Source organism: Microtus oregoni, unplaced genomic scaffold (assembly GCF_018167655.1).
Source record: "Microtus oregoni isolate MIOR12 unplaced genomic scaffold, Mior012 000046F_ref0000063, whole genome shotgun sequence".
NCBI lineage: Eukaryota > Metazoa > Chordata > Mammalia > Rodentia > Cricetidae > Microtus > Microtus oregoni.
Genome location: NW_024543220.1, coordinates 4655547 through 4681500, shown reverse-complemented (window position 1 = coordinate 4681500; position 25954 = coordinate 4655547). Strand labels below are relative to the sequence as shown.

Sequence of the window (25954 nt, the reverse complement as noted above, 5' to 3'; positions counted from 1 at the left end):
AAGACTTAAATTAAGGACCATCTGTTACATAAAAGCCAAATGTCTTTTAGTTTTCCAGATAAGAAAAGAACAATCCAGTATATATTACATAACTAAAGAAATGTATTAAGTGCCCAAGAACTCACAGGGATGATCCCAGCTAGGACCCTAAGCAATAGCGAAGAGGGTGCCTGAACTGGCCTTTCCCTGTAGTCAGATGATTATCTTAAATATTACAATAGAACCTTCATCCAACAACAGAGGGGAACAGAGGCAATGACCCACATCAGAGCACTGGACTGAGCTCCCAAGGTCCAGTTGAAGAGTGGAAGGAGTGAGAGTATGAGCAAGGAATCCAAAACCATAAGGCGTTCATTTACTGAGACAGTTTGCTTGAGCTAATGGGGGGTCACCAACTCCAACTGGACTGGGAGTCAACTCTGAAAGGGGTTGACAGTTGGGGTAGACTGAGGGGCCAATGTACTGGCTTCTTGGAATCCTATTCTCTTTGGATGTAAACCTTGCTTGGCCTGGATGTAGCAGGGTCGGCCCGTGGACTTTCCACAGGGCGGGGTGCATGGTTGGCCCTCTCTTGGGGGGGTGGGGCAGGAGGGAGTGGAAAGAGGGGAAGGAGTGGGAGGAGAGGAGGGAGTGGGAATTTGGATTCGTAATTTAAAAAAAAAAGTAATAAAAAAATAAAAGAAAAAAAAAACCTATTCTCTATGGTGAATGCCTTGTTATATGCTTTGTTGACTCCCATGGGAGGCCTTATTTTTTCTCAGTGAAGATGGCAAGGAGTGGATAGAATGGAGGGGGAAGGGAGGGAACTGGAAGAGAGGGAAAGGAAACTGTGATTGATGTGTAAGCAAGCAAACAAACAAACAACAAACAAACAAACAAAAGAAATGTATAAATCAAGCAGTTGGGTGGTGCTGGCACACCTTTTAATTCCAGCAGGTTGGTGTCTGTGAGTTCGAGGTCATTCTGGTCTACAGGGTCAGTTTTAGGACAGCCAGGGCTGTTAAACAGAGAAACCTTGTCTTGAAAAACAAAAACAAACAAACAAAAACAAAAGAAAGAAAATGAAAAGAGAAAAAAAGAACTCACAAAGACATTTTAAGCCCTCAGTAACTTTAAGCAATAAAATTAGACAACACTGCACATCCATCATGAAGAGGGTTATTTTTACCTTTATCATGAAAAGGGTTATTTTTACCTTTAAAGAAATACGACAGAACTTGCCTGGAATTTGCAAGGTTGCATATAACTTAGCCAGTATTAATTGATTTATATACAAATAGTTTGGAATGCAGTTACCATAACCATTAATAAGAATCCACCATTAAATTACATGCTAATATACATATCAAAGATAATATCACTTTAGTCATTTTTATAGAACATACTATGAGATTGTGACCCTACCAACTTAGTTTCCCTACGACTATCCCTGGTGGGGAACCTCCTTCAGCCAATGATCTTTAAGAGACTCAAAAACCTACGCTGGTTACTAACAACTGCCTTCAGCATCACCTCCAGGGAATTTGATGCCCTCTTTTGTATTCTGTGGATACCAATACTTATGTGCACATACATGTATGCTCACGTACACACATGTACATAATTTAAAACTAATAAAAATACATCTTATAATAAAAAGCTGCCATCCTATCTAGTTCTCTCTCTTCTTCCTGCACTCCACACCTTGAGGTTGGACCCCCGTTCCTGTTCTGCAAATTTTCCCTTTTTAATAACGAAAAATCTTAAGGAGTACTTTTTTCAGAGTCAATTTGGGATTATTTGAGTCCTTTATATGCATTTAGCATCATATCCCTAGTTTATTGCTCATGCTGACTCAAACAAAATGTTAGTCTATTTTAAAAAGAGGTAAGCAAGCTTACTTCTATTTTAGAATGGATTAAAAGGGCAATGTGCTGTCAAAAGCTAATCCTACTATTGTTGTATCATCATGAACAAACTTTATTTCATTCTTTAGGCAAAGCTGCAATGCAACTGTGCACTTGAGTCCTAATCATCAACAGAATAGAATGGCTAAAGAAGGACTAGAAGGGCACCGCTAAAAAGATGGCAGAATGGATGTCATGTATTGTCACATGAGGATGCTAAGCAGGGAAAGTAATTACGGTGACATTCTTCAACTGTTAAAGGCAATGTTAAAGGAGACGGGGATTGGTCCATCTGGATAGGAATTTGCAGTGTGATCACTGGGTGCTGCATCTTACGTTGAAGGATCTGGACCTGTTGACTCAGGGCGGCATGATAACTGCATTCTGGGACTCTTTCCACTGACTTTCACAAGGAAGACGCAACACCTAGCCTGACAACTTTATATTGAATCAATTCACAACAGAAAGTCATAAACGGTCTGAAGAACATTTGCTAAAACCACCCAAATTAGCCTATCTGTGCCTATGGGTATGGGGATTATTTGAACAGGCTCTCATTCCCCACCAGACTCTTCCAATACCTTCTACGAGCTCTGAAGCCACAGCAAGCAGAGCCACTGCTCATGCTCCTACGGCTTTTTTGAAAACATCAGTAGCTGGTATTGTCTTTGCTCCAGTTTGGTCTTTCATGACATGTCAAATAGGCTGGAGTTTTTTTTTTTTTTTTTATGAGTCTCTATTGTGAATCTTGTTCTGTGCGCTGAGTGGTCTGAGATGAAAACGTTCAGAGAAGTGCCAAGTTTATTAGAGTGAGGGAATGCCACCCTCACATGCCACCAGGAAACAAAGACCTCAGGGGCGCACGGCATGCACTGGGGAGAATCTCTAGATCAGCAGGTTCACCTCCCACCTGATGTGCTAACCCCCATCCCACTCTCCAGTGGACTGAGGTCCACAACCTCACATCCGGCCAGCTCGGAGTCTGAAGTGTAGCAGCAGGTGATGTACATGCACCATCTGGTAGTGAGGAGTACAATGCCTGGGCTCAGGCCCCACAGTCCCTTTTCCTATGAGAAAAGGAAATCCCAGAATCCAGTGTGAAGTCACTCCGTATTCCCTACCAAGCACAAAATGCAAAGAAGTATTGGAGCAAGGGACTGAGCTAGCCCTAGGGCTTCCAGAAGGCCTCTACAGCAGGTTTCTGGAGCCAACCATCTCCAGGAAGGCTTATTCATGAGCTCAAAAGATTCTTTCCCCAAATAGCTAGACTTGCTGTTCTACCAGCTGCAGTTTGGCAGTCTTGACTCGATGGGCTTCCTTGAGGTTCTGTGCACGGACCTCTGAATTTGAAATGAACTCTACTTGTTGGATTGGGAACCAGCCTTGCTCTCCATCTGAGAGCCTCACCCCCTCCAGCCAGCCTGCAGTAAACAGAAGAGGAAAGAAGAATTAGCTGCTAAGAGCTCATGCTAACTTCTTGAACCTTCCGGCCGAAAATTACCCTCCATCCTAAGGCTCAATGAACTAGGATCCTCTGACATGAAAAACCCAGTCTTGCAGGGTGTGGAGAGGGATGTGCTGGGTCTTTTGATGTCCACAGCCAAATATTCTGAAAGTTTCTTCACTGCTATCAGTTGAATTTTATCCATCAAAGTATTGATTTATAACCTAATCCCTGGTACCTCACAATCTGCTCTTACTTGGGAATGAATGAAACTGCTGCAAATATAATTAATAAAGTTAAACCAAGTTACCAGAGTCTGTCAACCAATCAGAATCAGTCTCCCTACAAAAAGGGTATTTCTATGCACACAGAAGAGACCATAAGGATATGTGTGTAGAGATTTGAGTTATGCAGCCCAGAGCCATTAAGGAACTGCCAGACTGGGACATGGTAAAGCCGGATCATTCCTAGAAGTTTCAGAGGAGGCTGCTGATACCTTGATTTGGGATTGCTCACTGCCAGGACCGTGAGAGAAGAAATTACTGTTGCTACCAGCGGCTTTTAGCACTTTGTTGCCATAAAGAAAGCTGGTGCACCTCTCTGCTGCCCCTGCTGACCACCCTCCTGCTCATAGACTCTTCCCCCTTACCATCACTGCTTTGCTGAGTCACCATCACCACATCAGCCTTCTCTAGAGCCAACTCATCATTCTCTCGGGGCTTGTAGGCTCGGAGGCACTGAACTTGTGGGGAATCTTTGGAAGAGTGAAGAAAGGTTAGGAGCAGTGACTAGGGCATGGATGAGGAGCTGTGAGGGAAGGGTGGAAGGACTGAGGTAGAGAGAAGTTTGGGATTACAGACAAAAGAAGTCATTGGGCCCATACTTTTAATCCCAGCACTCAAGGAGGCAGAAGCAGGTGGATCTCCGTGAGTATGAGTACAGCCTGGTCTACATAGCAAGTCTAGGTCAGCCAGGGCTACAGAGTGAGAACCTGTCTTTAAAAAGCAAAAACAAAACAAACAACAACAACAAAAACCGACAAACAAAAGACAAAAGTCAGAAAAAAAAAGGTTTTAAAAAACCCAACAAAAACAAAAGAGGTGATTAGAAGAAACATCTTCATTATCTATCTACTAGGGATCAAACAAGCCAACTAAGAAAGAGAACTATTAATACGGAATCTAATTTTTAAAAAGTCTTCCCTGGGGAAGATGGCTGGAAAATACCTCGTGACCATATTTAATTACTCATGGTGACAAAAGCCTGAGATTCGGCTGAAGACCCAGCTGCGCTGAGATATGCACTGACCTTTAGGTTTTTAATGGAGTTTGAAGTCCTTTGAACTGACGGTTGGAGAGGAACCATGTATCCCTTATCCAACTGTTTTATGCTCATCTTTTGCTCCAAGGGGAGCAATATATAGTATGCTCTGAGTCAAATAAAAGTGACCATGGTCTGGAAGCATAGCTTTATATTGTCATGAATGACATACTCCACTGTGGAAGAGGTTACTCCTATGGTTCCAGAACAAAAAATCAAATATGAATCAATGTGTTTGCCAATACACTGGTGGGGTCCTCTGATAGGCAGTTATAGCAGAGAGGAAACATCTCTCCTATAGGTTGTAGACATCATCTTAACAGACTTGGCTTTAGGGCTGGTTAAAGTTAATGATGATTTATCAAGTTTAAAAATACATTCCACAAGTTTTATCAAATGGTCACAAGGATGTCAGGCCAAATATAGTGGTTGGTAATAAAGGCTATTACTGTGATCAAAGATGGCACAAGTTAATTTTGGCTCTTGGTCTGTGATATTGCATCTCTGCAATCACAAATTTCAAGTCTAATGGTCACTAGGATCTTCGGTACAGAACTCAGAACTTAGTTGACAGTTTTTCCAACAAGATCCAAAATTGAAGTTTGAGAATCTTGCATAATTTTCTTCATTGTACCAATAAAAGACTCCTCTTCTTAAAAGCAGCCTTCTACTATTAGACACCCTTATGTGCCCTGAAATCCTCTTGCCTTACTTTCCTCGTCTGTAATTGATCAAGATGATGATTTTTTGGTTTTGTTTTGTTTTAGGAGACAGAGTTTCTCTGTTGCCCTGGCTGTCCTGGAACTGACTCTGCAGACCAGGCTGAACTTGAATTTAACAGAAATCCATCTGCCTCTGACTCCCTGAGTGCTGGGATTAAAGGCACATGCCACCACCACCACCCACTGATCAAGATGATCATTGACCAAAGTGATTCATGAGAAAATTCTAGAGGCTTGCTTAGGAGCCAGGTAGCATTTCCACAGATCGTAATTAAGCTCGTGCTAACACAGTTCAGAGGATGCCTGTCCTAAACAACCGCAGATGGATTTGTTTGTCTTTATGCTTTACTTTGCTGCGCTGATTTGGCAAAGAATAAACGAGGTGATACATTATTAATAGTGCAGTTTTCTCTAAGCCTCAGCATCCTCTTGCAGCCACAGGAAATGCTGCCCTCTGACCTACCATAAATGAAGCTAACCAGTGGGCTGTACCACAAGCAAACAGTACTGAGTTCAGTTGGGTTCTCCTAGATCCTATTTTAAGGATCATTATTCTCATTTGTTCTTTTTACCCACAAAGGCCCAGTGTTCCTTTGATAGGTCCTGGGCTCTGGCTATCCATCTGTGCTCTGGGTAAACTGCCTCAGCTATCACGCTGTGGCCAGACCAAATCTGTGTTGTTTTTTTCTTCTCAACACCATTGCAGCTACACTATCTCCCCTTGTTTCCCTGTGACATCTTCAATTGGTAAAACTAAGTCAAAATCATAGCAGATAAAATTTAAAGGAATATCTATTTACAAAGAACAAACATTTGCCTGAGGCAGTGAATGCATGAGGAAAAAAAACTGCCATGGTGAGCGACAGGTTTTACAGATGTATAACAGGTGTTTAAGCTTCTACCGCCAGCAATCTACCATAAAATTCCAAGGAAAATCAATAAACAGAAGCTGTTTAATTACCCCTCGGTCCACTCTACCCTTCATCCAAAGGAAACCACAGAGAGACACTGCCATTTTCTATTACAGCCGTACTTACCATAACACTCAAGCAGGTCCAGCTCCTCTCTGGGCATGGCCAACGCTGAGATCCACCGAAGCTTTTCACTTCTGAAAACAAAAACCAAAAGAAAGTCATAGCATCAGTTACAGTCTATAGTCGGGAGCCATAGGCTGAGGGCCAGTGGTGGAAAAGGCAAGTGGCTACCAGGATGTGTCTAATTCAATGACTCTCCTGCCTGGTTGGAAACACTGTATGACACTGTACTATGTGTTAGTATGTCTTGCTTATCCTTCCTTTCTCTCTTCAAGTATATCTTCCACAAAGAGTCAGAAGGTGAACTGTCAATCATGCACACGAACATTTCCCAGTGGAAATCATACCAAGCAAAACACTCATCTGTTTACACATGACCACTCTGCATGTCTCTTGATCCTCACTCACCTCCCTTCAATTAAATATCTAAGATGGAGTCAGGCAGTGGTGGCACATGCCTTTAATTCCAGCACTCGGGAGGCAGAGGCAGGCAGATCTCTGTGAGTTCGAGGCCAGCCTGGTCTATAAGAGCTAGTTCCGGGACAGGCTCCAAAGCTACAGAGAAACCCTGTCTTGAAAAATCAAAACCTAAGATGGAAATGACTATTTAATAATAGGTAAGCCAAGGAACTATATCCATGTCATTGTTGCTATTGTACTATAGTATGACCTTAGCCTAATTTTGTGATCATCTGAAGGTTTTTATATTGTCTTTTCCTCTGTTATGTACCTAGGTTATTGAGAGTGACACTTTCACTTTTCCAAAATGATGTTGCCCAAAGCTCTAAAAAAAAAAAAAAGAACACAAAGCTCTATATGACTATTTGTCTCATGTGAAATCCAAAACACAAACTCATGTACTATTTTCTCTGTTCCATGAATGAAGACAGGGACCATTGATCACCCTTGAAATGTCTTCCAAGGAACCAATCTGAAAAGCATTCATATCATGCGGAGTCTTAAACCACAGAGGTGTTTAACAATTTAACAGATTACCTTTTCTTGTGTCTCATGGAGCTCCAGGAAAGCTACTGGGTGTTCTTCAGTGAGCTGAACTGTGTGCGATTCTACAGTTATCATTAAACTCTCAACAAAGTATGTATCTATGATTGTTTCATGTGTTTATTATCATTGGAAAGACTGCAACTCATATTTCTTAGTGCTATAGATTTCTCCTCAATGGAGGATAAAGCTAAAAGATTGAGGGAAAGCAGAAAGCATTCAAGATGGCTTCTATCCACATAAGTGCCCAACAGCCTTGGCTCTGGGTTACACAGATGAGCTGATCTCTCAGGGATACAGATACAACAATCTGATTCTCTGCTCATTCCTTACCAATGCGTCTACCTCATGATGTATCACAGACCTTGTGATTTCTGAGTAAAGACTGTAAAGTAGATGTTAACACAGTGGCAACTTTACATGCTGAATCTCCTTCACATCACTGCTTAGCTCTAGGGCCTTGGGTTCCTCTACGCATGATCCCCACGCCACAAGTGCGGAGGCCATGCTCTGGGGATGTTTTTCTGCCCAGGGACACCCAACCCAACTCCTGTGCCCAGCCCCATCTTACTGAGTATCAGTGCGGAAGAGGAACTCAACTTGGGCTCCCTGGGTGTTCTGCAGCAGGAACACACGGAAGAGGTTCTTGTTAGCCCCATGCAGCTTCATTTCACACTTCTCTCCTCGAATGGAGGAGAACGGAGCATGGTCAAATACCAGGAACCGGTTGCCCCTACAAAATGTTAAGTCTTTTAAGTCTGATTCTATAGTTTGTACTTCACCCTGACCCTCGTAGTCTTAGACTCAAACTCTCTGCTCTTAATTTCTACAGACTGTATTCATATAAAATCCACACAAGGGCTTCAACTTGCTCTCAATACGACAATCCCAGTGTCTCAAACAACCATTTACAGCAGTTAGTGATATTCACCACTTTAAGGAGCTGAAGAGAGAAGAACCAATGTTAACTTTCTAAGCTCCGAAGAACCAGAGTTTAAACTCTGAAATTAGCCAAGTGGTTGTATTGGCTAATATGCTGGGCATGACTTAAAGAACAAATAAACTTATTTAAGATGGTGTTTCTTTGCTGTGGTTTACTCATGTCTATAACATGGGCCAGGTTCGTTTCTGTGACTTCATGATGTAATTTGGTATCATTAACCCTCCCACACACACACACTTCTGTTCTCTAAGCTATGCCTCATGACTCAGACTGTGGGTTGTCTAACTGAGGAGGGATCCATTAGTAGCAGTGTCCCTCTAGCCCTATCCCATTCTTTCGTAAGCCCTGGCCTCCCATCCCAGCCACTGACTCTCGGGGTCGGGACAGCAGCAGACAGTCATTGAAGAGATGCAGGTGGACTGGACGAGTGGTCAGTTTCCTCCTCAGCCCTGGGGAGGTACTGAACTCAAGGGCCGTCAGCTCCCCACTCTTCACCAGCCATCGAGATTGGGAAATCAGCGGAAAAATCTATAGGTGGGGAGGAGAGAAAAGGCAGGTCATGAGCTTCCTCTCAGTCCTGCCTACCTACCAAACACCAATTCCAGATCTTCCCTCTTGCTCTTAACCAACCCATCCAGATTCTGTGTCCCTCGGGGCCCTCTAACTACACTGCACTGATGTGTGAATCCCGTGATTCTGATCGAATGGGGATGATGTGGGAGCAGATGTCTGTGTGCCCAAGGAGAAGATGTTAATGAACAGGCAGGGCACAACACCGCATCATTAAAGTCAAAGGATCAGGGGCAGTTATGTTATTTGCTCTTTCCTTGATGATGGCATGAGCCAAGATACGCAGGCAGAATCGAGCATGGAGCTGAGGGTAAGGAGATCAAGGTGGGTCTGCTGGGAACTGGGGCCTGGGTAAAGAGTCCTGGTAGAACTTAGAGAAGGACTACCCTTCCCTTCTAGGGAAAAGATGGTATCTGTGATGCACTGGAATTTGAATGCTGGAAATCCATTTTATATTTGTTTGGAAAAGAGGTTCTGAGGCTTTTGACATATTGCTTTGATTAGGTTAAAAGTGATCTGATAAAATAAGTGAGTCAAGCATTATTCAGCCCTAAATTCTTATATAGCCTTATTCTGGGAAATTCCTTCTGTCCATTTACTGACTGTTCCTCCTCCTCCAGGAACTACCGTCACTCCCCCTTTTCTCACAATCTTGGCAGTTTCCTTATGTACATTCAGATATATCTTTTGATTTACATCCTCCAAAGGTAATAAATCCACACATAGTTCTATGCCTCCACCTATTAACAAAGCTTGTAAACTAAAATGATCATTTGCATATTCCAGAAATGAAGAGAAGGGCAGCTGGAGGCTGGAGATGATGGAAACAAGAAGACTGTCAGGGGATGGTGTGGAGGACAGGCTAGAGAGACTCATAGGCAGGGAGGTGTGCCAGGGACAGCTCACTTTGCACTCAAACTCAATCTTTTGGCTCAGGTAGATAAGCTCCTCTGTCCGCCGCATCCTCTGCACATTGCTGTTGCAGTCCCGGATCAGCTGAGAAGAGATCAGGGGAAGGAAAGGGAAGATCATTGTGTTAGGGTCTTGAGGTTTAAGGCCCATGAAGGCCATCTGGAAAGATGCCTGCAAACTTCGGTCTTTTCTAACAAGCTGGAGGAAACAGCATCAAAGTCATGTTTTAGGTTGCTGAAATTCTCTACCTGATATGAGGGTGCACACTGGGATAAGGAACTGTGGGAACATCATTGCTAGATACGGAATGTGAAGAAATCAATACAGTGCATGCAAGGAGGTTGGCTCTCCTCTTAATCTGGTCCCATGTCTGATACTTTCTTCAGTCATGAGTACCAGGAAAAGGGGAGGACTTATCCCTAAATGAGTTTTATTGGTTATTGGTTGTGATGACTGCCTACCTTCTCCAAGGCATGGTGTGCCTTTGTGGCCTCTGCCTCTTCTGAGGAGCCAGGCTGGGTTCTCTTCAGAATGTTCTGTAAAACAAATAGTGGACAAGAGCCAGATGTGAGGAAGGATGGCTAAACAGGAAGAGATAACTGGGAAATATTTGATGCAGAAGTCAGGGACACAGTTCCTAAAGCAAAGGTTTCCGCGAGAGAAAGATGTCGGCAGGTGGGAAACAGCACACATCCTCCACATGATGTGGACACTTCATAAAGAATGGATGATCTTTTGCCTCCAAACTTTCCAAGATCATGTCTTTGAGTCAAGGAAATTGGACCAGAGAAGTATCTGCCATACCTGAAGCAGCAGCTTGAGACGGGTGATCCGCTGGAAAGGCAGTATCAGAAATGACTTGAGGGACAGGCGCTGGCAGATGGGGTCGCTCTCAAGCTTCTCCAAGACCTCTCGGAAACTGCTGTTGCTATTCCTAGATGGAGCAGGAAGACTCAGGGGCGGAGAAGATGGAGAGTAATGGGGGCTCAGTGAAGGTACTGGGAACGGAAGTTCCCTGCAGGACCTGGGACTGGGAAGGGATGGTGAGAGCCCATGCAAAGGGTTCAGATAGGACTGCAGAGAAAACCTGATATGTTGAATGCTCTGAGACATCAGCTGACATAGTGGGCAAAAGAACAAGCACTCTCGGGAGCACTCTGGGCTGGGGACGGAGTCAAGGTCACGACAAAGTCCCTTAAAGGAAAGACAGGGGTCATTCTCACATTAGGCTTTGGAAGGTGCGCTCCTGATAGGTCTGGTTGGTGACATAAGGCAGGTAGACTCGGCGGAAGTCAGGGGCATGATTCAAGACAACATCACACACTTGGAAGGAGAAGATGTTGTTCTCGAAGTTTTCTTCTAGGTCGGAAAGGAACCTGCACAGTATTTAAACAGTCTCATGAGGTCCCGGGGCCCCAGCTCAGCATGCTTCAGCCCTGTATATTCTGAGAGTGAAACTTCTGTTTCCATCAGTCACTAACTTCCACTGACTCTCCTTACTTCTCTGTCCTTGCTATGCAGTACCTCCTCCCCAAGGTTGTTACTAGCTTAATCCTGATTTAATTAAAATAGAATTCTAATATTCTATTTTTCTTCTTTCTGGTTTGGCAATCTTTCAGTGATTTTTATATCTTGTGTCCACTACAGTGCACGCACAGAATGTATGCAAAACATCAATGCAGAAAGCACTTCTCATTCTCTATTAAAAGACTTGTAAACCCTCACACTCTCCCCTCTTCCTAGTTCTTCCTATCTACCTTCCTTGAAGCGAGCCCAGGGCCACTCTTATCCAGACTCTGACAAAGAGAAGGTTTCTATGAGGAAGAAAAAAAGCCGACAATTCAATGGCTAAGAAGAGCAAGGTTGAGAGAACGGAGTTTGGAAGAAGTCTCACGTGGTGCTGACATCTCGCACATCCTGGAGACGAGAGAAGAGCCACTGGTGATCCTGGGTGGACAGGGAGGCCCGGAGTTGGGCTGAATGTTGGAAATGATCCACAGCTATGTTTAGACTGCGAAGGTAAGATGCCTCTGACACAATCAGCTCAAATTTGGCCTAGAGGGTTGCATAAGAGGAAGATTAATGAATACTTTTATGAACTCTCTAGTAGATACCAGTTGTTGAACAATGTTTTAGGGTCAAGCACTGAATTAGGTACATCATCACTCAGAGTCAAGAAACATAACTTAGGCTAGCAGGGATCTGAAGAGATTCAATCTAGGGGCTGAACAATATGTGTGAACTGCTACCTTTTCCAGAAACTTAAAGATATATTCATACACATACACAGATAACTCTGTGATATCACAGTTATGTTAATTTACTACATCACAATAATCATTTTACCAATAAAATATACTCTGCTAGACCTCATAACAAGGTAGTCAATACTTTTAAAAAACATAATGAAATTTTTAAGAAAGAAACAAAAAAGTTGAGTATTTCTGGAACATTTACTAAACAAACAAAAGAAAAGAAAAGGAAAGGAAAATAAAGCCAGAGGGACAAGTAGGAATGAGGCATGAGGGCTGGTGGGTTATGTAAACAGTACAGCACAATATGAGCTTAAAGAGACTTGAAAGGGTCAGGCAGTGGTGGCACATGCCTTTAATCCCAGCACTTGGGAGGCAGAGACAGGCAGATCTCTATGAGTTCGAGGCAAGCCTGGTCTACAAAGTGAGTTCCAGGACAGCCATGACTGTTTCATGGTTTCTCTAAATCCTGTCTCGAAAAACAAAAACAAAGAGTTGTGAAAGGGAAAATTCTCTAAGTACAGGAATTAGCTGGGTAGTTTAGTATTCTTTTGAATGACTGTGTCTTTTAGCAAAGTGTGGAAAAGTCTAGAAGAGGTAGGAACAATGGTGGGAAATGGTAGCATGTCTAGATGGGAGATGAAGTCTGCCCGTCATAGGCCTGGGAGAAGTAGACTGATCTAAGCACCAAGCAGGCAGAATTGGAAGACTTTGCTTATTTGCTGGAAGTGGGGCCCACAGAGGAGGAGCCAAAGCCAACACCTTTCTCTTCAGTTGGGTAGTGGTTGGATGATGGAATTGCTGATGAAGCCATAGTGCTCTGAAGGAAATGACTTAGGGAGGAAGGTGACAAGCTCAGTTTGAGGTCTGAGGAGAAATGGAAAGATGTGAGAAAAGGTATGTGAGAAAAGCTTTAGTTTAAAAGGGAACCAAACACACACATTAAGAATGTGTGTGGAGGTTCCAGCAGGGGGCGCAACGACACAGGCGTGACCAGTGGGCTTCAGTAAGAACACTTGGCGAGAAGAGAAAGACAGGCATCCCTTGCTGGTGTCAGATAGCCAAACACACAGGACCTTTCTATATATCCCCAAACAATGACATTGCACATTTATCCTCTATATAGCAAAGATCATAGGCCCTAAGATGGCTCATTTAAGCTTCTGAAACTTAGAATTGTGTTTTTGTTTTGTCCTTTTATATAGATATGGTGACACCCCCCCCCCCCCCGCCACACACACACACATACATGATTGTTAAAAGGAATGGAATCTGTGAAGGAACTTTGCAGGCCCCCAAGATGTTATTTCATGAAATGAACGTGTATGTATACGGTACTGATGCAGAGGTCTCTCGGGTCACAAAGTCAAGAAGAAGAATGAGTGAAGGCTGGGGTCTAAACCCTCGGGACTTCCTAGCTTACTGAAGACTCAGGGAGAGGGAGCGAGCATTCATTTCATCCTCCCATTATTTGATGGGAAGAAATAAATACAGGACAGGTTAGCGATTTTTCTCAATATATGCATTTTAAAACTTGCAGTGAAATGATCCAGCTTGTCTGCGGTTATCACTCTTGTACATGAAGCAGGTCTGCATCGTCAAAATTCAAATAGCCATATTTTCTGACTAATTATTCTGTAATAACCATTTACCTCTTTTTTTTTTCTGCCAGTAACTCTTGGTGTCTTTTTTTACAAATGGGAAACAATACTTAGAGAGAGCGAGTGATTTGGCCAAATTCAAGCAACCTGTATGAGTGAAGGCTGCATGTCTGGATCAACTGTTGTAGAACCTAACTACTCAGATAGTCCTCTATCGCACGGTGCCCTACTTTCTCCCTGGGAAGAAAGGTTCTACCTCCGATTTCAGACAGATCTGAAAGCAGAAACTGCGTATGGAGAACTTAGTGGTGGTCGCAGCTTAGAACCAGATAAGTGTTGTCTCCTACCGTCTTGCTATTGGGAGTGATGACAAGCAGGGACATATTAAAGCCTTAGTGAGATCTAAGAACCAAAGGACAACTTCTGGCCGTCCTCTTCAAAGGAGCCAGCAGGAAGACTGTGTGGCTTGTCTGAAGCCCTTGTGGAAGCGGAGATATTAGCTCATCATGAAGCAGTGGTGAAGAAGTTACATTCATGTCTCTGCCAACGGATGTAGAGGTATGGTCACTCTGTATGACCCTAGCCACTACAGGTAGGAACCGATGGCACATGATGAATATGGGAAGTGGGGAAAGTGCCCAGATTCTGAGAGCAGTTCACATTCTTCAGCATGGCAGTGAGCAGTCACTGTATATACAGGGGAGCATGGGGCAGGGACGGCCTGCTCTTGGTGGCAGAGGTGAGGAGATAAACATTAGCAAATATGACTTTGTTCCCCCTTCTCTGCCCTGCCCTGGGTGGTACCTCTTGCAGTTTTTGATCTTCATGCGTCATGGACAGTAGCACGGTACTGTTGCGCACCACAGGGATCTCCTGCCAGAGGGAGCCACTGGAGGCCATGGAGAGGCGCTGGAGGTAGGAGTCCGAAGGCACCATTGCCTTTCGGCGATGCCGAGGGGAAGAGATTCCAGGTCCCTCGGCCAGGCTATCCAGCCGCTGCTGGCTCTGGATCTCCTTGTTCAGAACAACGTCACTGTACTCTTGATAGAGCAGCTGGGCTGTGGGTGAGGATTCATGGGAGGAGAAAATCCTGAGAAAATGAAGTGAGTGGAAGCCCGCAGCCAGAAATTGCCATCTACGGCTGACCTCGGGCAACCCTTTCTTCTGGACACCACCACTCGATTGCTGACCGTCATGATCCCTCACCCACTTTAGGCAGAGAGCACACCTGAGCCTAGAGACCTGTTTTAAGATACTCACAGGAGTTGATGAGCTTGGAGCAACGTCTTGAAAAGCCCATCCCCTCCTTTGGTTTCTTCTCCCTGTGGAGGAGGCACGGTTTGGGGTGCTTGTTGACCATGAGACAGAAGACCCCTTAAGTGACTTTAGATGAAGAAATCTCTAACCCTCCACATACATGCTGGGATATCAGGACTGAAGGAACAGTGGCTTCAACCTGCCCCCATCATGGATTTTTCTATTCAACTCCTCTCCCTTATCTCAAAGTCCAGAAAAGATCCTGCGATCTTGGGGAAAACTTATAAATCCTGTGGGGCATGTCAAATGATAACCCCAGATATTATGTGGAAGGAGACTGTTCATAGTCATATGCCTGAGAACAGCTGACTCAGACACAGTGGGCAGAGCTGGTTAGGTTCAAACACCTCCCTTCCTGGCAGGCCTGGTGCCTTTCTCTTCCTCTCCTTACTTTCTGAAGATAGAGGCACCAGACATTCTGGATCCCAGTATCCTTATCCAATGAAGACCTACTAAGGAAATCCTAGTGTCATAAATGAAGACCATACAGTTGAGTTTGTGAGGAGCCAGAGAAACTCACCGGAAAACAACAGAGTCTGAAGAGCCAGGAGGTCTTCCCATGCCTGAGTTTCTTAAATCTGGAAAGGGAAACGGGTGACATAACAGGGGCATTTAGAGAAAGTGAAAGGATGAGCAGGAGTCATAGGTGAGCAGAGGGAAGACAGTTCTAGCAGAACCTGGAAGAGAAGACAACACTAAAGCCAGAGAGAGGTATTCCAGAGTCCCGAACCCTGTGTCCCTGGCCCTCTGGTTGGGATGGAAGACTGATATCAGCTATGCCCCCCAGCCTTCAGGCAAGATGGAGAATGCACCAAGAAAGGGTGCCTTATGTTCGTCAAGGCAGAGAGCAAAAAGACCTAGCCATGGAGGGAGTCCAGGCAACTTCAGGAAGAAGTGGACTCCTGGGCAAGCTAGTGATGGAAAGGTAAGAAAGGGAGGAAGAACACCGCAATGGGATCACGGAGCTATGAGTTTGAGTTTCTGAGTTGATGGTAAATGTGCAGCTGAGTGAGGCTGCAGAGAGGACAGTAGAGACCCTGGAAATGGACAAACTAGAAGAAAACCTTCGCCTAACAGATTTTTCTGCACTCTCTGCACCCCACTTACCTGAAGCACTCTCAGGCAAAAGAGAAGGTCTCCGCAGCCCTTGCCGGTTCCAGCTCTTGTGCTTGCTGGATGCCTGGCCGACAGCCAGTTCACTGCCACCCTCTGTCCTCGCTGGGTCCTGCCTGTCGGGACAGCTGGATGTCTTCTCCAGTTGGTGGTGGATGGGTTTTTCTGACTGTTTTCTTGATCCCAAAGATGACCTCCGTGTGTGTGTGTCGTACCTCTCCTGAGGGCCTGATCTTCTAAACGATCCTCTCACTGGAAACTCAGACTCTTCAGTGAGCCCTAACTCATCCTTACTGGTAGGTCTCTGAAGTTCTGGGATCCAGGGAGTGGTAGGGGAAGAGGGACTTAGAAGGTTTGTCATGTTGCTGAAAGCTAGGCCAGGTGACACTTCACTGTTACCCCTACTGGTGGCAGCCAAAGAGTCTGTTGCTCTGCCTGTGGCTGGGGGCCAGGAGGTCCGTCCAACAGAGAGAGTAGAGGCTGTCCAGTCTTGGCCAGTGGGCCTTGGTTTGGCTTGACCCCCTGGATGTCTAACTGCCCCCTGGATACTCCTGCTTCTTTCCCTGGCCTTGGGGGGTAAGGGGGGTGGCTCAGAGGGAGGAACTGGGGGTAGAGGCCTGTACTTCTTTGGTACACTAGAGGGAGATTCTGAAGAATGGCAGAGCTCAGGAGCGTCGGGTGTTGGGGGTAGTGGTTTGTTGTATCTCAGCCTTGGGGGGATGGAGGTCTGAACTCGGTGGGGGTCTTCTGGGGTGGATGGCAGAGGGCGATGCTGCCTTGCCACAACAGAGTCAGGAACTAGGGGAAATGGGCCTTTAGGATATCCATGTAGCCCCGAACTTAGGGCCAAGGGAGGAGGATGACTATGTCGCTTCAGGGTGGGGTTTACGGCATGAAGGTGGCGGTCTCTCTCCATGATGGAACTGTAGCTATGTCTCTTTTCTGGGGGAGGAGGGGGCAAAGTTTCATGTATTCTCATATCCAGGGAGACAGTGGATGGTGAAGAAGCAGGCACAGGAGAGCCTGTGGCAAGGGCTGAGCTCTGTGGGGAGCTCCACGGCCGACTGCCATAAAGATCGCTGGGTCCTTCTGGATTTGAAGCAAATTCTCTGGAGTCCTGTCTCACAGGAAAAAAAGCAGTAGAGGAATCTGAAAAGATGATACCGTCCCTGCTTCTTCTGTCCCTCCTTGGGATCAGAGAGCCATAGATGGCAGGTTTGGGGGGCCTCTGCGGCAGTTCCGAATGAGAAGAAGAAGAAGACATTCCCACAGAGTCTGGAGTCTGTTCTGTCCTGTAAAAGCCTGGGAACGAGTTACTTCTTAGATGTTGGGTGGCCCCAGTGTAGCTGCAGAGAGGGCTATGATGGTTGGCCTTGTCAGAGGTGGCACATGGGTCCTTAGTAGTTTTTACAGGTAACGGAGGAGTCTCAAATGCCCCACAGTGAGGTGAAGTGTCAGTTGAGAGACAGGCTGCTAGGGTGTCCTTCCCAGGAAGGCCAACCTGAGCGTTAACAGGTGACAAGGAGGCAGCGAGGGGGAAGACTTCCGTGGAACTGAAAGGGGCTGAATCCAGTGTCCTAGGAGTCACAGATACACTGGCAGAAACAACCTCAGTCCCCTGAATGGATACTCCCCCCTTCCTTAGCCTGACTCCTTCTTGCTGGCTGTTGTGAGTCCTTTCTTCAAGGGGTTCTTCAGTAGCAAAAGAAGCAGATAGAGAAATGGGTTGGTGAGACCATTCTATTGTCTCCAGTGCAGGAGTCAGAGCTTGGGGTACCAGTTCCTTAGAAACAGGATGCCTCTGAACCCCAGGACTATCAACACAAGAGACGCCTGGAAACAATGAACCTGGAGAGAGACCTTCAGGGGCTACAGGATCCACTAGGGGACAACACTTGTCATCTTCCGTTCTCCTCCCTTCCTCCGCCGCCTGCCCACCCCTCCCCCCATTCCCTTGCTCCCCCTCACCTGAATCTACGGCCTCCTCCTGCTGCTCCACTGTTCCTGCCTCACCATGCTCTGCCTGCTTCCCACTTACGTTCTCTGACTGCACTACTAACATTTGCTCCTCTACAAACTGCACATTCACCCTCCTCTCTTCCACCTCTCTTAATTCCCTGTCCTGTTCCTCCTCCTCTGAATCCCTCTGACCCTGAACCTTCCTGTCCCAGTCCTCTTGACCATACTCACTGTAATCCAGAACCCCCAATTCCTCACTGAACCCCTCACGTTCCCTTTGTGCTCCAAGCATTATATGGTTTTGGTCCTTATCCTGTTTCTGTTCATCCTCATTGCCATTAACCTCCTCTCCCTCCTCTTCCTGCTCCCCCAGAAGACGATCAGAACAAACGTCTTCCCTCAGAGTTCCTGCCTCCTGAATTTCTACTTTTTGTCTTTCCTGTTCCTCCAGTCCCTGGGCCTCCAGAGGTTGGAGGAGGCCTTCTTGCCCTTGCTTTTCTTGTGTGTCCTCCAGCTGCATCTGTTTCCCCTGGCTCAGCAGTTCACTTCCGTCCCCCTCAGACTGGTCAGTTTCCCCAGGATGCTTTCTGCAGGAAGGCCAAGATCCTCTAGCATTTGAGGTGTCTGGAGGGGTTTCTTCCTCTTCTTTTGCTGGGCTAATCGACAATGTCAAAGACATGAGTTCGGGATGCAGCTCTGCCTCCACACTGCTGTCTAGCTGACTGGATTTGTCTAGCCATTCTTCCTGAACACCACAGGCCAAAAGCTCAGGGACAGCTATTGTTCTCGACAGTTGGTCTTTAAGGCTCTGGGATACTGCTTCCTGCAGGTCTGGAGTGTCACAGGCCTCAGCCACAAGGATTTCCTGGTTGCTCTCCATGTCTAAAGAAACTTCCTTTAAGAAAAATCCCACACTATGAGGTGTGTGGTCGCTCATGTCCCTTAAATCTTTTGGCTGGTTCATCAGGAGTCTGTGGCCATCCGCCCACTTGTAGGATGGGTCTTGGCCTTCTTGAGCTTCAGGCTCCAGGGAAGGGATCTGACTGCTCCTCATGATAGCTTCAGGGACAGTTTTAAAGTCTCCTATGGCAGGGCTGGGTGCAGATGCTCCATGCTCAAGCTCCTCAGCCTCCATCAGGGCCAGATCCTAAAGAAGAATACAAAACAAAAGTTTCCAGTGCCTCGTCTGTGTCCAAAGGGAAAGATCATGAAGAAGATGAATGGGAAACTGCTTTGGTTTGACTCAGGATCATTCATCAAGACAGGTATTCAATGAAATAAGCACTAGCCTTTATATGTCGTTTAATTTTATTTATTTTTAAATTAAGCTATAATTTCTTTTTTCTCTTAAGAAAATTTTTAAACTATTTTTATTTAAACATTAGCTATATGCACATGCAGTGCCCATAGAGCCCAAAAGAAGGCACTAGATCCCCTGGAACTGGAGTTATAGGTGATTCTGAGCCATTAATACGTGTGCTAAGAACTGAACTCTGGTCCTCGGAAAGAGTAGTAAGTGTTCTTAACTGTTAAGCATCTCTGTAGTTCTCAAGGGACTTAGAAAAACTGGGGAGATGGTTCAGTCGGTAAGTGTAATAAAGATTTACCTACAGGGAATGGGAAGATAGCTCAGCTGGCATACCAACATAAGGACCCTAGCATACACATAAAAATGCCGAGAGCAGTAATGTGTGACTATCACCCTAACATGTGGAGGGGTGGAGTAGTCAGGGATAGTGGATCTCCGGAGCTTCTTGGTCAGCCAGTCCACTCAATCAATGAGTACCAGTTCAGTGAGAGCTTCTCTCAGAAGATGGAGAAGAGCCTTCAAGGAAGGTATGTGGCATCAACTTCTGACCTCCACAACACACACACACACAAACACATTTACCTAGTGACCCTTTTAAGTGTAGGGCAATCAGCAGTGACCAAGACAAAGCTCCTGGTGGATCTTGTAGTCTTGTGGGAAAAAAACTGATTACAAACAATTCAATTAGCATTAAAGACCATTGTCAAAGAGTTCCAGGAACTGTCAGTGGTCATTGCCCTCTAAATTCAATCATGCCATTGTCTAGTCCTCCCTGTCAACTCTCTGGACTCTCGGTGTGACTCAGCCTGGAATAACTACCAGCCATGATGGGTGACACACCCTGCATCTAACAGCCCAGAGAAGCAGTGTCAGGAGAGCAACCTTGCTCCCGAAATGCCACCAAAGGATCAAAGTAGGTCAAGCTACTGTAGCCAACGTGCAACACATGATGAGTCCTTTCCACAACGTCTGGATTTTACTCATCTTCCTATTTTTATAGTGTCTAGCAGCACTCTATAACTAATGACCAATTTTATTTTCAATTATAGAGACAGCTGCTAGAAAAGGGAAAGATAACTCCCCTTACTCTATTCAACTTGAAAAGCTGTGCTACCTTCATTATGATACTGTCCTCCTCCCTAACACTAGGTTACCTGCCCTCACTATGTCCAACATGGTGACCTTCTACCCTGTCTTCACATTCCAAAAGAAAACCTCATAGTCTATTTTGCAAAAAGTTCAGAAGACAATGGAGAGGTGCCACCTCAATTTATTGCAATTCAAAAGTAGCCTGCATGACCACTTTCCATCCTGCCCGTTTACTCTACCCTGTCTCCTCCAGGCCTGCATGCCATTCTACCAGTGTCTAAGCACCCTTCAACTTCTATCTCAAATGAGTTCTGCCTGTGTGCTGTTCATAGCCTCACATCCCTCCAGTTCCACCCAGTTTCCATAGATGCCATTCTGCCAGTATCCCCCACTTTTGGTGGTGGTTGTGACTCACGTCACAAGAACTTTCCTTCTTGGTATTTATGCCAGCATGCTGTCATGACTTAGGCTTCGGGTTTCTAATTTTTCTAATTCCTCAGATGGGTTAAACGACATTTCTATTTCATGGAACTAAAAATTATAACTCACTTGCCTTCTCCCTTTCACTGAAATTTACAGCATTTCAATTGTATAATTAAGTGATCTGATTTAACCTCAGTTTCAACAACAAGCCATATGAGACAAACTTTGTTCAATTGCCTACATCCAGCACAACAGCAGGCCCATAGTAAGTGCTCAATAAATATTTTAAACATACATAATAAATCTCTTGTTTCCCTCCTGGTCAAGAGCTTTCATATTATGCTCACACATCTTTGTACCTGGAGCACAGCCTAGCCCCAGACTCCATACATACAGTTCATTTTACATACAAAATACCGCTTGTGGTTTAAATTCTTTGGTATCGTCTAACTAGCCTTGAGAGTAATCCCAAAAATTCAGCAAAGACCATACACCCTGTACAATCTAGCTTCTGCCTTCCTTTTTTTTCAGCCCCTGCCTCTACCCTCAGCTCTCAACCCCTTTTCTCTCAGCAACAGTCTTCATATGTTACACTCCTCTGCTGGAATTTGGTCCCAGAACACTCTCTGCTTCTCCTCAAACACTTGGAACTTGTCTAGCATTTTGAGCTGCATCAGGATCTCCATGAGGGCACATCCTCTACCATGTTAACTGTGCAGGCCCCTCTACCTAAAGCTTTATGGTCCCAGGGAAAGAAGTACAGTAAAAGTATGCTTCATTTTTGCCTTTTTGATGCTTTACTAATTTTTAAGTCAACTGTAGAAATCATTTCATATATTTAAATTTCCTTTTCCTTATATATAAGAGATGGGAAAAATTGCTTCCTTCGCAGTTCTAATGAAATTAACCAACACAACACAAAAAAAGCTCGGTGTTACCTTTAAAAGTCATAGAAACTGCCTCTCAGGCAGTAGTGCTCTGAGAGACTGTGTAGGAAAGAAAGAGAAGGCAGGAAGCTGCAGAGGCCTTTCTAGAAACACAAGACTCTGCTCAGTGTATAGATAGTAAAACTCAGGCTCAAGGATTCCATTTCCCAAGCAAATGATACAAATGAACCTGAAATGAAGACTCCTGATGTGCGTCTATTGTAAGCACCCAGTCATTCAGCCACAACACAAGAGAGGACCCTATGAGTTCCTGGGCCCCTCAGTATCCAGCTGTGTACCTTTCTGGTCGACTCCAGGTTTAATGTGGAAACCTACCTGTGAAACTGCCTTCTGTTGTGATGCAGAATGACTATGTACACGTATACACACCCACCCACACACATACACGCACACATACACACACCTACACACATGCACACACACACCTCCCAGTGACTGACCTACCCTTGCAGTCTCTATGCAATAGAATCTGACATAACCAAACAGGCAGGTCCCTAGGCACTTGCAGATGTAGTATGTGACAAGTTCCTGGTCACCTCACAGGTGCAGATATTATCTATATAGGGCAAGTTGATATGATTAACATAAATGGGCCTTGGTTGAAGGATTTCTATGTCCTTTTCCAGCTAACTGGCAGTGTGTGAGCTGCTCTAACTAGTCCTTACGCATAAAATATACAAATAATATATAATGTGATCTTATTCTCTTAGCCACATTTGTTCCCTGACACCTTCTGGAACTTGCTCATACCTGCCTCAGAAAACTATGCGACAAACCTGTTATCTCTCCTCACCAGCATCTGTATCATCCGGTCCCTATCTCCCAACATCATCATATCATAAAAAAAGACTGCCTGGATTTATAAATGAGTTCCTGCCATTGCCACACTTCATCCACATATACTATATTCTATGTGGATATTTTCAGTTCTGATCTAAGACTCAATGAATGTCTGTCTCTGAAATCTCACAGCTATGTCTTTATCTTTGCAGAAACATGGTAGTTGCCAGGCGCTGGTGGTGTGCACCTTTAATTCTAGTACCCTGGAGGCAGAGGCAGGTAGATCTCTGTGAGTTGGAGGCCAGCCTGGTCTTCAGAGCAAGTCCTGGGACAGCCAGGGCTACAAAGAGAAGCCCTGCCTTGAAAATCCCCCTCCCCCCCCAAAGAAAAGGAAGAAAAAGAGAAGAAAAGAAATATGGGACTCACCTATTTATACACCATTCATCCCAAAGGTAGCACATACCCTCAGTTCCTATAGTTAATTCTACCTTAATAACCCTACACAAACAAGCATGACCCGGCTAGAATGTGGAGAAAGCTAAAGGAAATCTGTAAAACATGGTCTTACTCACATAAAGGCATTAGAATTAGAATGGAATTTTTTTTTTTTGAGCTACCTGTTCCGTTAAGAGTTGAAACATCCCCATATCCTTCTCATCTGGGGTGACTAATCACTATTTATCTGCACACAGGCAGAGACAGGGCACAGCATCCCAGGAACCTGGCTTCTCTCCAGACCAGAGACATTTCGCATCTTCAAGACCCCATGGTGTGGACTTTTTAGGAGGCAGAACTGAGTCACCCTATTAACAGTATAGCAGACCTCCACTGTCTCCCCCAGACACCGCTCCCCAACACCTCAGCTCTTGCCCATGTCTAATCACCAGGTATAAAATGATTTCAGAGATAATTGCACCTGCATTTACAATGGCAGCTACACTTCTGCTTACAGTAGGAAAACAAATCTCCCACCTTCAATCCAAAAGATCACCTCTTATTTTTGCTCATACAATCACTACACAGATGGGTAACATGGTTCAGTGTTTGGCATTACCACCCCCAATATTCCAAAGACACCAACATAAGGGTAGTACAACACCATTGCTAAGACCTGTCCGACTGACCCAGTGAAGAATGGAATACACATTTTTTTTATCCAGTCTGTAATGTCTTACGCACCATCGATGGCCTCAGAGGGCAGATGGTCTTATAATAACATTCTGTGTGGGGATGCTTAAGTCCTCAGGCCCACCTGTGGCCGTGGAGCCACCCACTCAGGTAAGGTATGACTTGTTTATTGACATTGTGTCTGTGCTTTACAGGCACTCTTGAGTGGCCGGCTGACTCTTCACACACTGCAAGCGTGGAGACCCGTCCATCCCGTTTGTTTCTATACCATTCGGTTCAACATACGATCCCACGAGAGATCCCATTTCTGCCCACAACACAGTAAGTGACTATTCCAGACACCACCAATGACGTCTTCTTGTCTATCCCCCAAAACAGACAAGTGCATAACGTGACCACAGACAACCTCAGAAAAATCACATTATGGGCAGCCATACCCTCTAGGGAGCTCTGATTTATCAAAAACCTTTTGCCATATCTGGAATTTCTGTATTCTTTTGAAAAGATGGATCCCTTTACAATCCTTCCGACTTCTTCCTCTTTTACCACAGTCTTAGAATTTACACCTCGGTCCCCTGCCCAGCTCTTCCCCTCCTTCCATCCTCCCCCATGTCCTCTCAATGTTCACTGTTTCAGTCCAAGGCCTGAGGACTGGTTAACAAATGATGACTGTTTTGATAGAGCCTGGAGCTTCCATACCCCAGGTGCAGATAAAGCAGGAAGTCTGGAAGAGGCCACACTGGGGGTTGTTTCTCTGTGACTTGGAGCTTTTGAAGTAAAGCAGGGAGCACAGTGGGGGAGCAAGGGAGGAAGGAAGCTGAAAGGAAAACCACCCTCTTGCCCTCCGCTGTTTGGCGTGCCCTTCCCCCTCAGTCTGACCCAGAGCTGGCCAGAGTTCACTGCTAGGCCGACAGGAGGACAAGACGGTCCTGGGAACCCAAGATCCAGGAGGGGCGGGGGAGGACTGAGACTTGAAAACTGAGGCCCCACGAAGAATTCTCCCAGGCCAGTTCTGCTAAAAGGCGTTTATAAAGATGCTCAGAATTAAGGACTCTGAAAATGGGCTCCTGCACCCACAATCTGGCTGCCTGCACTACACAGCTCTCTTACACATTTCAGAAAACTTTGTTGTACTGAGGCCAACAAGAAGCTCCCTATAGACAGGTAAATAGGGGAGAGGCGACACAGAACAAGGATCTTTGTTACAGATCTCAGAGCCTCGGAGAGAGGTGTGTACACAGTCACAAGTGAGTACGCATGGAAATGCCGTGAAGATAACGAAGTAAGGCCCAGACCAGGTTACAAAAAACAGAGAGAGAGACAATAACACTCCCAGGTAAGGGGCAGTCTAGAAATCGAAACTCAAGAATTCCTCATCATAGGAGTTCGCTTTCCCCAGGCCCCCGACTTTGTGGGTGGGAAAAAAAGTTCGGATTATTGGCCGGGGAACATCGCGGGGCAGGGTGCCCATTTCCAAGGGGCAGACCTGGCTGGAAAGCAAACTTTTTCCAGAGGCCATTCCTTCCTGCTCCCTTCCTCTTCCCCACCAGGTACTCAGCCCCTCACTCGGAGCCCGGCCCACTGGCCCAGCCCCCCATTTCCGGAGCCTGCGCCCCGGGACCTGGCAGGGACTGGTCCCAGGGGAGGCCTAGTCCTCACTTTTTTCCCGCCCCTGGCTTACGACCGCGGGGCTCCAAGGCTACCTGGAGCCAGGGGCTGCGAAGAGAAGAGGACACCCACCTGGTCGGAGTCACATGCTGCCTCGGGCCGGCCCGAGAGTCCCCTCCAGGTCCCGGCGCCCGCTGCGGTCCCCAGCCAGGCCAGGCCGCCCCGGCGCCCCACCCGCGGCCCGCCCCTGCCGCCGGACGGGAGGGAGGGACCGGCTTCTCCTAAGGAAGTTTCAGGTGAGGAAACAGGGACACACCTTCCCGGGGGAGGGGCAGCCCCGAGAAGAGCTGGGAAGTGCGGGCTCTGCAAGGCTAGGGCGTAGCGATAGCACCCGCAGGCCGCAGCCGTCCAGGGCCGGAGCCCCGGCTGCAGCCACTCGGGGAGGCGCATCAGGGACCCGGACACGGGGCTCTCCGGTGTCCCGTGTGCCCCTGGACGCCCCTGCACGGCTCTTCCTCCGCGGGTCCTCTTCAGGACTCCATCTGGGTCTCATCGGACCAGGCTGACTTTCGGTCCCTGGAGTTTGCCTTTGGCT

General features: G+C 46.0%; 1 protein-coding gene across 1 annotated transcript; it reads right to left on the bottom strand.

Annotated features, from left to right (window-relative positions):
- Positions 1 to 2669: 2669 nt before the first annotated feature.
- Positions 2670 to 25619, bottom strand: Arhgef5 (Rho guanine nucleotide exchange factor 5). Its single transcript, XM_041634878.1, has 15 exons — positions 25492 to 25619; positions 16111 to 19222; positions 15524 to 15581; positions 14947 to 15008; positions 14491 to 14744; positions 11728 to 11888; positions 11057 to 11209; positions 10638 to 10767; positions 10295 to 10369; positions 9828 to 9917; positions 8722 to 8879; positions 7980 to 8141; positions 6410 to 6480; positions 3980 to 4084; positions 2670 to 3307 (listed from the first exon to the last, which is right to left on the bottom strand). Exons 2-15 carry the CDS (start codon positions 19208 to 19210, stop codon positions 3150 to 3152), a joined length of 4737 nt encoding a protein of 1578 aa, XP_041490812.1. The 5' UTR covers positions 19211 to 19222; positions 25492 to 25619; the 3' UTR covers positions 2670 to 3149.
- Between the last annotated feature and the right edge of the window lie 335 nt (positions 25620 to 25954).